The sequence below is a fragment of the Stomoxys calcitrans genome, chromosome 2 (genome assembly GCF_963082655.1).
Source record: "Stomoxys calcitrans chromosome 2, idStoCalc2.1, whole genome shotgun sequence".
In the NCBI taxonomy this organism is placed as follows: Eukaryota; Metazoa; Arthropoda; class Insecta; order Diptera; family Muscidae; genus Stomoxys; species Stomoxys calcitrans.
In genome coordinates this window covers 62,931,281-62,949,845 of record NC_081553.1, presented here as the reverse complement: position 1 = coordinate 62,949,845, position 18,565 = coordinate 62,931,281, and the positions used below count along the sequence as shown (strand labels likewise).

Below are 18,565 nucleotides of genomic sequence, written 5' to 3'. Positions count from 1 at the left end.
GCACCAAATTTATATAGAACGAGTTATTTTGAAAATTTTATTTTTATTTTGAGTTTTTACATATTATATATTAAGACATAAGTACGTCAACCACCCTTATAATACATATGTATGTATATAAGCACGCATTGCAAACATTGTTGTGTGTGGGTTTTAATATTTAATATATATTTTACTGCCTACATAGAAATAATCTTCTCATAAGTTGGTCAGATGAATAAGTTGGAATGGAAAAGTTGCCAACGAAACACCATAAGAAGATTTGCTGTATAAACCCTTACATAGTCTTATTTTATATTTTTGTTTTTTGATTTATTTTTTAATTTTTTTAATTTGCTGTATTTATTTTTAATTTTATTCAATATTATTTTTTTAAATATATTTTTCTATTTTGTTTTATTTTATTTCATTTATATTATTTTTTAAAATAAAAAATTTTTATTGTATTTTATTTTATTTTTTATTTTAATTTATTTTATTTAATATTTTTACCTTTCAATAGAGGCCTATATTACCCTGCTTATTTTATATTTTGTTGTTTTTTTTATTTCGTTGCATTAAATTTTAATTTTATTCAAAATTTTTTTTTTAAATATATTTTTCTATTTTTTTTTATTTTATTTTAGTTTTTTTCCTTTTTTTATTTTATTTTAGTTTTTTTAACCTTTTAATACAGGTCCCTATTACCCTGATAGGACTTCTTTTGGTGGTATTTTTAATGCTCCCTGATACTTGTCAAAATACCTTTTCTAGATTTTGGTGGGGTTTCCGGTGTGTTTTTTGGAGAAAGAGATGGAATTATTGGAATGAGGCCTCAAATATTGATGCAATGATGTTTGTATTTTACTATCAAATATCTTTTGAGTCCCATAATGTCTTGATCGATCCTTTTTGTTATTATACCCACCACTATAGGATGGGGGTATACTAATCTAGTCATTCCGTTCGTAAGACCTCGAAATATTGATCCTCTCGATATTCTGATTCGATCTAGACATGTCGGTTCGTCCGTCCGTTTGTCGAAATCACGATAGGGGTCGAACGCGTAAAGTTATCCGCTTGAAATTTTGCACGGATACTTAATACTTATGTAGGTAATTGGGGATTGCAAATGGGGCATATCGGTTTAGATTTGGTTGTAGCTCCCATATAAAGCGATCTTCCGATTTGATTGAGCTCCTGGATGCCGTAAATTGTGTTCGCTTTGGCTGAAATTTTGCATGTAGTGTTTTGTTATGACTTCCAACATCTGTGTCAAGTACGGTCCAAATCGGTCATTAACTTGGTATAGCTCCCATATAAACCGATCGCCCGATTTGACTTTTTGAGCCCCTGGAAGCCACAATTTTCGAACGATTTGCCTGAAAGTTTGTTCATAGCATTCTGTTATGACCTCCAACAACTGTAGCGAGTAATGTCCAAATCGGTCTATAATCAGGTATAGCTCCGTTTTGACTTCTTGAGCCCCTGGAAAACACAATTTTCATCCGATTTGCACATGGTGTTCTCTTATGACTTTTAACAACTGTGTTAAGTGCGTTCCAAATCGGTCTCTAATCTGTTATAGCTCCCATATAAACCGATCTACCGATTTGACTTCTTGAGCCCCTGCAAGCCTCAATTTTCCTCCAATTTGGCTTAAATTTTGTATATAGTGTAGTCTTATGACTTTTTACAACTGTGTCAAGTAAAGTCAAAATCGGTCTCTAATCTAATATAGCTCCCATATAAACCGATCTCCCGATTTGACAACAATTTTTGTCCGATTTGGCTGAAATTTTGGATGCGGTGTTCTGTTTTAACTTTCAATATATGTGCCAAGTACGGTCCAAATCGTTCTATAACTTGAAATAGCTCCCATATAAACCGGTCTTTTGATTATCCTTGTTCGTTTCCTAGAAGCTTGTCTCCCGATTTTATTTCCTGGGCCTCCATTATCCGGGCGCAGCTATTATCCGATTTGGTTGAAATTTTGCGCAATGACTTTTACTATGGTTTCCAACAACCAAGTCAAGTATGGTCCAAATCGGTCCATAGCTTGATATAGCTCCAATAGCATAGCATTTCTTATCCGTTGTCCGTTTGCCTATAAAGAGATACCGGGCGAAAAACTTGTTATCCATTATCTTTATTTGCAATGAAAACTCAGCGAGTCAATTTTGAGGATATAGTGATTTGGTATAGGTTGGTTATTACAGTGTACATTTCAACGTGTCAGCCTATGTTCGAGTTCTCTAAAAAGTCTTTACAAAGGTGAATAGCTTTGTGTCAAGACGTTCCAGCTCAAATTGAATCGGAAAGATGCGAAAAATCCTTAGATCGGTTTCATCATGGCATGTTCGTTGAAAATTCTACATTTACTCTACTCTGTTATTAATTTTATAGACATGACCCCAAGTATAATTGGATTAATACCACTTACATAGTCGATTTAACGATTTTGTACAAACATACAACACGTTTCTAGCTTTCGTGATATCTGTTCTAAGAACCTGAGCACAATTTGTATTTGTAAATAGATTTGTAAAACGTTACACAATGTAAATTAAAGTTCAGAACCTACCTCGGATTTCTTATCGTCATGCATTGTGGATTAAGTATTAAATTAAAGTTGATATGTTTGTTACTTAAGAAAAAAACTTATAAAAGCAGCAGACTTTTAGAGGAACACTAAAGTTGCAAAAATGATGACACAAAATGTGGTAACTCGGATTTTATGTAAATGCACTTTTTTCACTTTTTTATAGTTTTTGGTAATAGTTTGTATTTATATATTCCTTAATGTGGTTGTCAAAAGGCTATTTGAAAAAAATCATATATAAATAATAATGATTTTTAATTTTCACAAAAAAACTTAAACCTTGAAATTCGAATTTGCTTGGGTTGAAAATTTAAATTTCAATAAAAAAAAACACACTTTAAATTTTTTTTCTATATGAAAAAAAAGCAAATTTCCAAAAATAATGACTAGAAATTGGCTTGTATACACCAAATACAACAACAATATTATGATATATTTTTTTAACACAACCCCGCACATATTGATTCACTTGGCCGCCCTCGCTCAGTGTCACGCGTCTACCGCATATCCAACATATAAATAAATAGCCACGAAAATTTATAATTTATTTTTTTTTTATTCAAATTTTTTTCAAATGACATTCACTTTCATGGACGATTTTGATGTTGGATAGTATTTTTTCACCCTCTTGGTGCGTGATCTTTCTTTAACTTGGGAACTTAGAGAATACCGTCAGGAAAATAAAGCCGAAAAATTCAAATGCCACCGAGTAATAGTATATATGCACGCACGCACACACACAGCAAGAACAAGAGTAGGAGTTCTACGAAACACGTCAGTTTCCCTTGTCGTTCGTTTAGTAACTGTCACCGCTGCTGGGATTTACCATTGCGAATATTTGACGTTTTGAGATGTTTTTCCGTTGCCGTTAGTTTCGAAATGAAAAACAACAGAGGCGACAGCAGCAGTAGCAGTAGCAGCGGCCGCAACAGTCGGTAGTTCGGTTTCTCTCACAAGGCAGTATCGTTTTGATGACGACTGCAACAGCGACGACTACGATATCAGCTGTAATTATCAGCCGCCAGGCAATCGGCTGATGCTGTTCTCAGTATCTTTCTCTTTAGAAAAGCTTTTTTTTTAATGCATTTTATTTTTGAGAAGAAATTGAGAAAATTGTTTACAATTCATTTACAATTAACGCTTTGTTAATAAAATTATGGGAAAACAACAACAACAGCAATTAGCGGTTGTGCATTACAGTGGCACTGCATTAGTCTGTGCTCTTAGAGCGACAAGGGGTTAGAATCTTCTTTTTCTTTATTACATAACCAGTAAGGAAAGGCAAAATTCGGGCGGAGCCGACTCTGTATAATACCCTACACCTACCCTAAATTCATAAATTCGGGCAATATATGAATATATATATATATGTATTTTTAAACAGATCGTTTGGAAATTGTTGTTATTATGGCCATATAAGTGCAAATCCGGCGATAAATATGTATGGGTGCTACATCCAAATTTGAGCCGATTTTGATGAAATCTCGCTGATATGTTAAAATCTGTAAGAAAACAGTTCGTTCCAAATTTTGTGCAGATCGATTGAAAATTGTAGTTACTACGGCCATTTAAGTGCAAATCGGGCGATACATATATATGGGAGCTATATCCAAATCTGAACCGATTTTGATGAAATTTTGCAGATATGTTAAAATCTGTAACAAAACAGTCCGTGCCAAATTTGTGCAGATCGGTTGAAAATTGTAGCTACTACGGTCACAAAGTGCAAATCGGGCGATTCATATATATGGGAGCTATATCTAAATCTGAACCGATTTTTACTAAAATCGATAGCATTCGTCCTTGCGCCACAAAAGTAATATGTGCCAAATTTCGTGATGATGATACGACCTGCACCTTGATTACAAGATTACATGGACTCACAGACGGACAGACGGACATGGCTTCATCGAATCGGAAAGTGATTCTTATAATACCCTGTACCACAGTGGTGGTGTAGGGTATAAAAATGAAATTGTTGCGCTTTGTTTGTTTGTCTATTTGTTTGTTAGTTTATTTGTCTGTTCCGTATAGACTCAAAAACGGCTGAACCGATTTTCATGAAATTTTCGCAGATGGCAGAGTAATTGGTATAAAATTTCGGGGTCAAATAACCTCGGGGGACGCCCCATCCTAAAATCCTCCCGAATGGAAATATTTACAGATTGGGACAATATGGGATAACTTGGCATACAAATTTCACCCTAAGCATCGGGGGGTCCCCCACCCCCAAAAACACTACCCAACGGGGCACCCGCCTTGGGCAATATGGGTATCAAATGAAAGGTATTTAAAAGTAGAGTACAAATCTGACATAAAAATTTCTACTATAATGTCTGAGGGGTATCCCCACTCCCAAAACCGTCCAGCATGACATTTACCGATGACAATATGGGACTTAAATGGAAGGTATTTTGGCGTAGAGTATGAATATGATATTTAAAATTGGGTCCAAGAATCTAGGGAACCGTCCCAAGCCCAAATCGGCCTTAAAAGTACCGCCAAAAATCAAAGTGGACCGATGGAGATAATATGGGACTCAAGTGAAAGATTTCCGTGAGTTAAATACGAATTTGGTATTAAAAATTTGGGTCTAATTACAAGGGAGGTCGCCCAAAACCGTCCCAAAAAAAGCACCCAAAAACAGAAGTAGACCGATCGGGAGAAAATGGGACTCAAATGAAGGGTATTTGGGCGTAGAGTATGAATATGATATATAAAATAGGTTCAAGAACATAGCGAGCCGTCTCAAGCCCAAAATAGACCCCATAAGTACCGTCAAAAATCAAAGTGGACCGATCGAGACAATACGGGACTCAAATAAAAGGTATTTGGGCGTAGAGTACCAGCCCAAAACCACTCCATAAATATCACCAGAAATCAAAGTGGATCGATTGGGACAGTATGCGATTTAAGTGAAAGATTTCCGGGAGTTTAATACGAATTTCGTATTAAAAATTTGGATCTAATTACCTAGGAGGTCACCCCAGGCCCAAGACCGTGCCAAAAGTAGCGCCCAAAATTAGAAGTAGACCGATCGGTACAATATGGGACTCAAATGAAAGGTATTTTGCCGTAGAGTATGAATATGATATTTAAAATTGGGTCCAAGAACCTAGGATTCCGTTCCAAGTCCAAAACCGGCACCAAAGGTACGGCCAAAAATCAAAGTATACCGGTCGAGACAATACGGGACTCAAATAAAAGGTATTTGGGCGTAGAGTACCAGCCCAAAACCACCCAAAAATATCACCAAAAATCAAAGTGGATCGATTGGGACAATATGGGACTCAAGTGAAAGGTTTCCGGGAGTAGAATACGAATATGGTGTGAATTTGGATACAAGTAATTAGGGTGTCACGCCAAGAGTACCGCCCAAAATAAAAAGTGTACCGATCGGGACTATAATAGCCCATTGAAAGGTATTCGAGAGTAGAGTATGAATATGATATTCAAAATTTGCTCCTAGAGAGCCATCCCAAACCCAAAATCGCCCAAAATCAATGGTTCCGATCGGAACCATATAGGACTCCAATGAAATCTATTCGTGAGTAGAGAACGAATATGATTATCGAATATTAAAAAATGGGTGTAATTACCTAGGGGGCCGACCTAAAACCAAAATCGATCAATCCACTTTTGATTTTGGATAGTGTTTTTAGCATAAAGGGGAGGGTCCGTCCCCCGTCCGATATCGAGAAATTATATAACCTATGTTTCCTTCCAGACCAACCTACACAATCTGTGAAATTTCAAGGTAATCGGTTCAACCGTTTTTGAGTTTATACGGAACAAACAAACACAAATTGAATTTTATATATAAGATTTAGCGTTTTTTTTTTTTAATTTGTAACTATTGGGTTGCCCAAAAAGTAATTGTCGGTAATATAATAGTAATATAGTCGGCGTTGGCAAATTTTTTCAACGGCTTGTGACTCTGTAATTGCATTCTTTCTTCTGTCAGTTATCAGCTGTTACTTTTAGCTTGCTTTAGAAAAAAAGTGCGCGAAATTTTGTTTACATTTGTTTGTTTGGCATCAATTTTAATATGGGTACCACATGTATTGAAAGAAATTCATTTAACAAACCGAATCAACGCTTGTGATATGCACCCTAAACGCAATGAATTCGATCCGTTTTTAAAACGAATCATAACTGGAGATGAAAAATGGATTGTTTACAACAACGTTAGTCGAAAACGATCATGGTCCAAGCATAGTGAACCAGCTCAAACCACTTCAAAGGCTGATATCCACCAAAAGAAGGTTATGCTGTCTGTTTGGTGGGATTGGAAGGGTGTGGTATATTTTGAGCTGCTTCCAAGGAACCAAACGATTAATTCGGATGTTTACTGTCAACAATTGGACAAATTCAATACAGCCATCAAGGAGAAGCGACCAGAATTGGTAAATCGTAAAGGTATCATATTCCACCAGGACAACGCTAGACCGCACACATCTTTGGTCACTCGCCAAAAACTGAATGAGCTTGGCTGGGAACTTTTGATGCATCCACCACATAGCCCTGACCTTGCACCATCAGACTACCATTTATTTCGATCTTTGCAGAACTCCTTAAATGGTAAATCTTTCGACAATGATGAGGCTATAAAATCGCACTTGGTTCAGTTTTTTGCAGATAAAGGCCAGAAGTTCTATGAGCGTGAAATATTAAATTTGCCAGGAAGATGGCAAAAGGTTATCGAACAAAATGGCAATTCTATATTTGATTAAAGTTCATTCTAAGTTTTATTAAAAATGCATTTACTTTCTTTTAAAAATTCCGCAATTACTTTTTAGGCAACCCAATATAACTCTTTTCTGCAATGTTTTACAAGAAATTTTTTGTCAACTTTAACTCTTTACATGCGTTGACACTAAAAACATTTTGAAATTCAAACATTGTTCACTGTATAGAACTCTACCAAAGTATGATAGAAAACTGCTCGTTCAATTCGCGTGGCAATAAATGGGTCAAGGCCATCCATAATCTACCACGTGCACTATCACCATCCGCTTGCAATAAATCTTTTGTGGGGTTGTGAGTATACAAAAGACTTTCTCCCCTTGCTTGCCATTATGGACAATACATTTATAGTCTAATATATATGATCCAAATGGGGGTTCTTCCTTATGTGGTTAATATATTTTTGAAATAAAAATGTAATTATTTCATATATATACATATACATACACATTGATGGTGGAAGAAAAGATTTTTTATTGCCTACACATAATTAAATATTAACACCAGCCATCAGTGATGTTGAGACTTCAGAAGCTGACACCAGAGAACAACAGCAAGCCTTAAAAATAAGTACACATGTTAGACATGCAGCGAATTGCAAGCTAGCACCACATACTACCAATCGTTGTTGACGCTAACGACTCTCAATGACCAAAACATAAACTACACACTCCTTTAAATTCGTTGAGCTATTGTAAGTGTTTTTGCTGATGAGCATAAAATGATTGCTGGTCGTATTTTCCATTTTGAGCCATACTCACGAGGGCTCGTAACTGACCGTAGCTGAATAGAAGACAAACACACACACACACACACACAGGTACCGTTCACAGTTATGAGAGATGAAATTAATTACCGTGCTTTGTAATGGGATGGGGAAAGAAAACAAGTAAAACCGTGCTTAGTTCGGTCGGGACGAATCTTGCGCACCCACCACTATGGATACCGTTAAAAATTTACCCTTATTAACAGAGTTGGTATTTGTATTATTTCGGTCTCAAGAAGTCATATCAGGATATCGGTACTTAGGGGGGTCTATATCCCCATATTAATCGATTCGGATAAAACTTGGCACTGATGATTCGGATAAAACTTGCAAGCAATAAGATAGGTTTTTGGGCCAAAATTGAGCTAAATCAGGTAAAAAAGTTGGCTTCTAAGAGCTCACGTCATTCTAATTATTCCATTTGTAACACCTCGAAATATTGATCTAGGATCCCATAAAGTATATATATATATATATATATATATATATATATATATATATATATATATATATATATATATATATATATATATATATATATATATATATATATAAAGTTGCCCAAAAAGTAATTGCGGATTTTTTAAAAGAAAGTAAATGCATTAATAAAACTTAGAATGAACCTTAATCAAATATACTTTTTTACACTTTTTTTCTAAAGCAAGCTAAAAGTAACAGCTGATAACTGACAGAAGAAAGAATATGCAATTACAGAGTCACAAGCTGTGAAAAAATTTGTCAACGCCGATTATATGAAAAATCCGCAATTACTTTTTGGGCAACCCAATATATATTTGATCGTCTCGTAATTCCGATTCGAACTAGCAATGTCCGTCCATCCGTCTGTCGAAATCGCGAGCGATCGAATGCGTAGAGCTAGCCGCTTGAAATTTTGCACAGATACTTTATATTGATGTACGTCGTCGGGATTTCAAATTGGCCATATCGGTTCAAATTTGAATATAGCTCCCATAAAAACCGGCCTCCCGATTTGGGTTCTTGAGCCCATGGAAGCCGCATTTTTTGTCCGATTTAGCTCAAATTATGCACATAGTGTTTTGTTATGACTTCCAACAAATGTGCCAAGTACGATCCAATCGGTCAAGAACCTGATATAGCTTCCACATAAAGCGATCTCCCGATTTGACTTCCTGAGTTCCTGGAAGCCGCATTTTTTGTCCGATTTCTTTGACTCCCAACAACGGAGCCAAGTACGGTATAGCTCCCATAAACCGATCTCCAATTTGATTTCTTGAGCCTTCGGAAGCCTCGATTTTCATCCGATTTGACTGCAATTTTGCTACGGTGTTCTGTTATGACTCTGAGTTTATTATGACTCCCAACAACTGTGCTAAGTACGGTTCAAATCGGTCAAGAACATGATATAGCTCCCATATAAACCGAGCTCCCGATTTCACTTCTTGAGCCCTTAAAAGCGGTGATTTTTCCGATTTGGCTGAAATTTTGCATATAGTGTTCTGTTATGACTCCAAACAACTGTGCTAAGTACGGTTCAAATCGGTCAAGAACATGGTATATAGCTCCCATATTTTAGCAGAATCTATGGTGCCCAAGAGTCGGCTCGGCCGAACTTAGCACGCATTTACTTGTTAATCCTATTATAACGTATTGGTCAATAATTCCGGTTTAGGGGGTATTACGGGGGTGGGATGGCCATCCAGACACTTGGCCCTTAAAATAAATATAAGATGCATGCTCTACTTTCAAATACATTTTAAATGAGCTCCGTAATGGCATGATCGGTAAATAAGTTCTGTTTGCGGATGGGGTGGACCCCAGGGTCTTTGTCCCAAAAATGAGTATCAATTTCCTGAAAAGCAATAAATTTCCACCCCAAATAGCTTTTATATAATTGGGAGGTATTTTGGAATGGGGCGGCTCCCCAACACACATGTCTCTTCAATTGGATATCAAATTCGTTTTTTTTATCTCAAACACCTTTTGTTTGAGCTCTATATTGTCGTGATTGGTATATATATCCATTTGGCCGGTTTTGGGTGGCCCCCGAGGCACCCGACCCCAACAATACCGAATCGAACGAATCACATTACCAATCTCCAAGATCTGGTGTTTTTGAAAATTAGGGTAATGACAAGTACTTTTTTGGGGAGGGATGACATCGGAGACATTCGGACTCAATTATAGACATCAAATTCGTGCTCCACTCCCAAATCCCTTTAATTTGATCCCCACATTGCCATGGTCGGTAAATATGAACCGTTTGGAGGGTGTTTTGAGGATTGGGCGCCCACCAGCACTTTGCCCTGAAAATAAATATCAAATTCTTTCTTTACTCCCAAATACTGTTGATTTCAGCTCCTTGTCACAGTCGGAAATTCAGTTCAGTTTGCTTTAGGGTGCTGTAGGGCGTACCCCCAAACACTTGGCTCAAAAACTGGATAACAAATTCGTTTTCTACTCTCAAATACCTTTCATTTGAGTCCCATATTGTCATAATGGGTCAATTTACCTATTTGAAGTATTTTTAGGAGGAAATGGGCCACCTATACTTGAACGCAAATGTTAATGTCTTTTTCGTAATCTACTCCCAAATACCTTTCATTTGAGTCCCATATAGCCAAGGTCGGCTAATATGCCCATTTGGGGGTGGGGCGACCTCCCATTACTTGGACCTAGCTTTTTATGTCATATTTGTAGCCTACTGCCTAATACTATGTATTTGAGTCCCCTATTGGAATGAACTTCGAATGTATCTGTTTAGAGGAGTTTTGGGTTTGGGGCGGCCCGCTGGGAACTTGTACCCAAATTTTAATACTATATTCGTTTTCTAGTCCTCAATACATTTCATTTGATACCCATATTGTGCCTTTTTGTCTACTTTTGGTTGAGGGGGTAAAGGGGAGGGTCCGCCCCCATCCGATATCTAAAACTATTTATATGTTTCCTTCCAGAAAAACCTACGCAATCTGCGGAAATTATAAGAAAATCGGTTCGGCTGTTTTTGATTCTAACAAACAAACCGATTCCCATATAGTCATGATGGGTCATATGCCCATTTGGGGAGGTTTCAGGGGTTTGGGATGACCACCTATACTTCGATCTGATTCTGTATGCCAGATTCGTAATCTACTCTCGAATACCTTTCATTAGAGCCCTATATTGACATGAACGTCCAATATGTCTATTGGGATGACCCCCTATAGGTTTGGGATGACCACCTATACTTCGATCTGATTCTGTATGCCAGATTCGTAATCTACTCTCGAATACCTTTCATTTGAGCCCTATATTGACATGAACGTCCAATATGTCTATTGGGATGACCACCTATAGGTTTGGGATGACCACCTATACTTCGATCTGATTCTGTATACCAGATTCGTAATCTACTCTCGAATACCTTTCATTAGAGCTCCATATTGACATGAACGTCCAATATGTCTATTTGGGGGAGTTTTGGAGTTGGGGCGGGCCGATGAGTACTTAGACTCAAATTTGAATACCATATTCGTATTCTACTCTCTCCAATACCTTTCATTTGATACCTCTAATTTCCTGATCCTTTTGATTTTGGGTGGTGTTTTGGTGTAAGGGTCCGTCCCCCTTCCGATTTCGAAAAATTGTATGGCCCATGTTTCCTTCCAGACCCTCCTACACAACATGCGAACATTTCGAGAAAATCGGTCCTATCGTTTTTGAGTCTATACGGAACAAACAAACCGAGTCCCATATAGCAGTGATTGGCTAAAGATCCCATTTTGGGCGTGGGATGACCCCCTATACTTGGACATGAATTTGTATGCCAGATTCGTTATCTTCTCCCGCATACATTTCATTTGATACTCATGTTGTCCTTATCGGTCCACTTTTGATTTTGGGTGGTGTTTTGGGGGTAACGGAGGAGGGACCGCCCCCTTCCGATATCAATAAATTATCAAACCTATTCCTTCTTTCCGGCCATATTCGTAATCTGCTCCCGAATACTTTTCATTTGAGTTCCATATTGTCATGATCGTCATATAAACCTCTTTTAAGAGGTTTTGGGGCTGGAGCGGCCCCCTAGGTACTTGGGCCCAACTTTTATTATGAAATTCGTACTCTACTCTTGAGTAACTTTCATTTGAATCCCATTTTGTCCCGATCGGTCCACTTTTATTTTTCGGAAGTACTTTTGGGATAAGGGGAGGGTCCGCCCCCTCCCGATAACAACAAATTATATAGCCTATGTTTCCTACCAGACCAACCTTCAGAATCTGTGAAAATTGTTAGGTAATCGGTTAAGCCATTTTTGATTCTCTACGGAATAAACAAACAAACCGACAAACACAAATTGATTTGTATAAGATTTTTATAAGATATTGTTAAAATTTTTTCGAAAATAGGGTTTCAAGGAAAATTTCGTTTTCTCACCAAATAAATCTTCTTTCACCATAACTGCACCATTGCATTGTTCCATATAAAACCCTTAGGAAATGTATAAAAATTATGACAAATTTAACTTTCCTGACCTTTATTATGAAATATGATGCCCATTACTTAACTGACTATCTCCTACAGCCCCATAGACTGACTACACGTGGGTCAGGTACGAGTATGACGTCCATTAAATTGCACAGCAATTAGCACCTACTCGGCATTCAGTTAAGTGTAACAACCATAACCCTCAGTGGGTGCAGGCAATCGCCTCTCATGATAACGAAGAGGGGAATAAACGTCTAATTAACCTCTGGAATTACATTTCACCTCTTTCTCCTTGTGCACCCTAAGGCTCATCGCCGTATCAGGTCATTAGAACAATTTCCCGAGAAAAGAGAACAAAAAAAAAGTTGCTAAGAGGAAATGTATCCGAAGCGGAAAATGGAAACGTTTTGTGCAAATACAGCGATGCAATTAAATTAAAAATCTCAAATTGCAGCAAACGATGGAAGAACCAACAACAACAAAAACATCTTTGTAATCAAATGAATGTTAATTGAGGTACATCAACTACTAAGTGGTCCTTAAGCAAATTACATTTTGTTGCACAATTCTTAAAGATTGCAAGATGTGTTTAAGGATTTTTTGTCAATTTTGAGAATTTCCAATACCGTAGCTCTCCTAAAACCAGAAGTCTGAAAAGTCAAAGTGATATAAAGGGATATTGAACTTTTCAATATTCTCGGGATTAACATTCAGGCCCATATGTCAAGGTCGGCCGTATGCTATCTTCAAGACCCTTTGGATAGCTAAGAAGGATTCCTGCCATACACATTTCGGTCAAAGCGAACAAATATTAAAACTGATTCAAATGGAGATCATATACGAAAATCGGCCTTTCTAAGTCGTATTAAGAGTTATTGTTGTATAGTATACTTGAATTTCATGTACCAAATCCCAGTAGAGTTATTGGGTTGCCCAAAAAGTAATTGCGGATTTTTTAAAAGAAAGTAAATGCATTTTTAATAAATCTTAGAATGAACTTTAATCAAATATACTTTTTTTACACTTTTTTTCTAAAGCAAGCTAAAAGTAACAGCTGATAACTGACAGAAGAAAGAATGCAATTAAAGAGTCACAAGCTGTGAAAAAATTTGTCAACGTCGATTATATGAAAAATCCGCAATTACTTTTTGGGCAACCCAATATATACGGGAATTCAATTTTATGACTTTCAAGACGTGTACGGACCTATTTAGACCCCGAAATATGACCAATTTTTTTTAATGCCATCACTTTACAGGGGTTTTTTTACCCTTTTTTCCCCACCCTCGTATCTACAGCCAATCTTAAAATCAAGGAAGTGCCAAAGACACACATAGAATTTAAGCCGCACCACTTGTGAAATCATACCTACTTGACTATCATCCCACTCACTAACACTAGCACACAAGCCCTAATTTTTATAACTTTCCTGCTCCTAGGCGTATATTGCTTTGAAATGTTAACTAAACGCTTAAATGTTGAGCGAAGGAAATGTAAAGAACTTAAGGCGATAAAATGCCAAACAAAAGCATTCTGGATGGATGATATAATCAAAACAAAGAGCATACTCAAGCAGAATGACAAGAACACAAACAAAATCACAAAACTATTTGAGGGCGGTGAATGAAAAAAAAAACACGTGAGCTGTGTTTGTGAGCGCTTTCTTTTATGACCAAAAACTACACGGAGCTACAGAAAATGGTAACCAAATAGGGGAAACAAGTCAAAGCGCGTTTACTTCGGGCGGACCGAATCTTAAATACCCCCCTCAACCATGGACCGCATGGTATAAATTCTTTGAGTGACCTTTTCAAATATATAGGAGCTCTATGAAGATAAGGACTGTACTTGTCATGGTATTCGGAAGTCATGAAAAATACCAAGTTCAAAATTTCAGGCAAATATGACAGTAATTGCGCCTTCCAGAGGCTAAGAAGATCAAACTGGTCTAAAAACCCGTTTACACTGCTCTTTAAATCCGGATTTAACCGCTCGATCGAAAGGTATTCTGGAGAAGATTGCAGATATGGGCAGGAGGGAGGAACATGCTTTATAGTTTGTTGATATCAGAAGGGTGGACCCATCTCCATTACCCCAAAAACACCACCCAACATCAAAAGTCGACCGATAATGACAATATGGGTATCAAATGAAAGGTATTCAAGGGTAGAAGGCGAATATGGTTTTAAAAATTGGTTCCAATTACCCAGAAACTCCCCTTAACCCCAAATCTCCCCCAAGCAGACAAATTGGAATATCATATAAGTATGGGTCTCAAATGAAAGGTATTCGGGAGTAGATTACGAATCTGAAACACAAAATCGGATTGAAGTATAGGGGGTCGCACAAACACCCCGAAAACGGCCCAAATGAGCATATTAACCAATTATGATTATATGGTACTCGGTTTGTTAGTTTGTTCAGTAGACTCAAAAACGGCTGAATCGATTTTCTTCAAGGGAACGCAAGCTATATAATTTTTTGATATCAGATTAGGGGGCGGACCCTCCCTCATACCTCAACAACACCACTCTAGGTCAAAAGTTGGCCAATAGGCACAATATGGGTATCAAATTAAAGGTATTGGAGACTAGAAAAGGAATATCGCCTTAAAATTTAGGTACGCAGCGGTCCGCCCCAAGCCCAAAATTCCTCTCAACAGATATATTCGACGTCCATGTCAATATGGGACTCAAATGAAAAGTATTCGGCAAGTCACCCAGACATGAACGCAAATTTTTAATTTTTCAAGTTTTTTGCTTGTTAGGGGGAGATCATTAAATTTTAAAATTTTTGTTTGTTTCTCTTTCGAGACGGGCTAAATGATCGAAGATGCAAAGGAAGCAACACATACCAACCACTATCCATTACACAAATTTTAATACCTTATTCGTTATCTACACCCAAATACCTTTTATTTGAGCCAAATGGTCGGCTGATATGCCCATATTTGGTAACAAATATGGCATTAAAAATTATGTCCAAGTAATGTCCACCCCCAAATACCCCCAAATGGGCATATCAGTCGACCATGGCTATATGGGACTCAAATGAAACGTATTTGGGTGTAGATAACGAATAAGGCATTAAAATTTGCGTTCAAGTCTAGGTGACGCTTTTCCTCCTAAAATGTGCCAAATAGGTTAATTTTTGACAATATGGGTCTCAAATAAAAGGTATTTGAGAGTAGAAAACGGATTTGATATCCAGTTTCAGAGCCAAGTAAACTGAACTGAATTTCCGACTATGGCAATATGGAGCTCAAATCAACGGTATTTGGAAATAAAGAACGAATTTGATATTTATTTTCTGGCCAAAGTGCCTGTGGACGCCCCATCCCTAAAACACCCTCCAAACGGGTCATATTTACCGACCATGGCAATATGGGGCTAAAATTAAAGGGATTTGGGAGTGCGATTTGATGCCGTTAGACTATTTCCTGTGGGCTACGTCAAGTCTATGATCTATGCCAACAAGGCAACATCGATTTATGAACTTCTTGCAAATGTCGAATGCGAAATTGCAGCAGTATCGGCCTATTTATACTTGAAAACCGCCAAAAATTGGGTTCAGCGTCTGGACTACTGTAAACGTGTCCGTGATGGACGTGCAAAATAAATCGAGTTCCATACATATTGCCATCGAACGTCCTTTCAACAGAAATAAAGAATTTCATTGATTACCACAACCAATTTTGGGGTACTCCGATTTAGTGGGCCACGGGAGTACCATGGTTTGGGGAGGGTTAGGCCGAGGCATGCCATGAAAGACTGGCATGCCAGCGAACCGATATTGTCCTATGTGTTTAATTTCCAAGTGTTTACGTACCCGCTGTATTTGTCCATCCACAAGCTGCTTGAGTTTAGTTTTTTTTGTCCCTCCTTTTTGGCAATAGGTGTTAGCAAAGAACCGCGCCCCATCCACTGAGCCACAGTCAGAGCTCAACCGTCAGCAGCCAGCGCCCGCCAGCATCAATTGCCACTCCAGAGAAAAGGTAGAGCGACCTCCTATGGGGGTGCGTGACAAAAAATGCTTTTTTTGAAAAACCCGATACATATAGGAAAAAGTTAACTAAAGCAAGCCATTAACATCGGATTCGAAGACACATAACTTAAACTTAGATATCACAATATTGCGACAAAAGGTAGCTTCTAAACCCATGCAACCGACTTAGTCAATTAATTTCCAATATAGATTATTCCCATAAAATAAATAATTTTTTGGTCTTTTTTTATGTGAGGACATTTTATTCTTATCTAATTCCACATCCCCAAAACTCTATCAATTATTTCGTTCGTCTAGTGTACTAAAGGCGCAGCACATATCGTAACTTATGTGCCAACACACACACACACAAACCGATAAGCCCAATAGGCTAAAGGAACAACACAAGACTACCGACCGACCCTCAAATATGTCATGCTGCAAATATTTCTTTTGAGCTACCAAACATTTCATTTTGGCGCGTGGAAGAAATTTGCAGACGTTTATTTGTCATAGTCAAGGTCGCTGGAGGCGCCAAAACAGAAGTACGGAAAAGTGAATACACATACTACTAGCGTTTGTAAATTTATTTAATGACAGTTGTTCTTACATATATCACAGAGTATGCCAAAGCAAGAAGTTTCCGTATCCATGTAGGAAGTTTAAAGATAATCTTAAGAGAAATTTCAAAAAGATAAAGAAATAAAACAACAGTTTTATTAAATGGATTTTATGGTATTGCCATAACCTTAACGTCTAGGTACTTAGGGACGATGATAAAAGACTACCTAAACGATAGATTGGTGATTAACTATAAAATCTTCGGCCCGAAATGTATACAAGTAACCTCAGGAGCCTCATAAGGATTTATATTGGGACTAGATTTCTAGAACCGCAGCGCAAAGGTTAGCCTGTCAGCCTTTGACGCTAAACGACTGGGTTCGAATCCTGTTGAGAACAGACAAAAATTTTCAGCGGTGGTTATCCCCACCTAATGCTGGCGACATTTGTGAGGTACTACGCCAAGTTAAAATTTCTCCAAAATTTCAGACTTGGATATAGAAGGGAGAAAGGTCCCTTATCAATGAGCTTAAACTTGAATAGGACAGTACTCAGTAACGGAATGTTCATGGCCAAATTTGCAGATGACAGAAAACTCAGCATACTATGCGCAGTGAAAAAGAATAAAGAGGAGAATAAAGAGTATTCATGATTTTGTCTCTTTATAGTCGCAAGCTACGTATTATTGATATCGAAGAGATAACTTGGCCCTATTTGCGTAGCCCTGTAAAATTCACCAATGACTGAAAATTCACAATACGACAGATTCTGCAAAAGACCCAAAAGAGACAGTTCGGAACCATCCATTTATTTGGCGACTTTGAAGACTACTTTCGACAGTTCCATACGATCCAAGTTATTTGAAGCATTTTCTGAGTTGGACAAAGCTTGAAGTCTTTGAGGAATGGCATAAATTGCCACTACATCATCAGTTGTAGTAGAAAAGAACCTTTCCTAGTCAGTCACTACCAAACGAGTTTTTAGGCAAGGAGTCAGTCAGTATGATATTTTTATAACATTCTGTTTGAGAATGTTATACGAACCGAAGATGTACTACAACATTAACAAACAATATATGCTGCACGACTAAACTGATTATATCTATGTAATGGGTCAACGAAAACGAGCAATAGGTGACACTTCTAGAAAAATCGATAAAGAGTATGCTGACTTGGTCAGCCTATAAATGAATATGAAACCGAATTATTGAAGTTTACGCTCAAGACGCTAAGAAATCGGTTAATAAACAAAGCCTTTAGGGGTTTTAGACCCTTTATCTGCAGATCGGTTTATATGGCAGCTATATCTAAATGTAGTCCGATCTAAAGCATATTTGAGTCGGATGTCGGGAGGCTTGAAACAACTCACTTTTTGAAAATTCAACGAAATCGTGTAATAAATGCAGATTTTATGGGCTTCAGACCCTCAACCGGCAGATCGGTCTATATGGTAGCCATATCTAAATATAGTCCAATCTAAAGCAT

General features: G+C 37.5%; 1 protein-coding gene across 5 annotated transcripts in view; it reads right to left on the bottom strand.

The window, feature by feature from the left end:
- LOC106088486 (calcium-binding mitochondrial carrier protein Aralar1) overlaps nt 1-18,565 on the bottom strand; it is a 102,024-nt gene that overhangs the window by 61,072 nt on the left and 22,387 nt on the right. The window contains exons 1-2 of one of the 5 annotated variants that reach the window (XM_013254012.2): nt 3,039-3,399; nt 2,564-2,798 (exon numbers count right to left, since the gene is read on the bottom strand). The exons of 2 other annotated variants lie outside the window; for them this stretch is intronic. In XM_013254012.2, coding sequence (XP_013109466.1) covers nt 2,564-2,587 — 24 coding nt within the window. In that variant the 5' untranslated portion in view covers nt 2,588-2,798; nt 3,039-3,399. Of the gene's footprint in view, nt 1-2,563; nt 2,799-3,038; nt 3,400-18,565 lie in introns of those variants that run through there. 2 more of the 5 variants (XM_013254009.2, XM_013254010.2) reach the window with 2 other exon arrangements.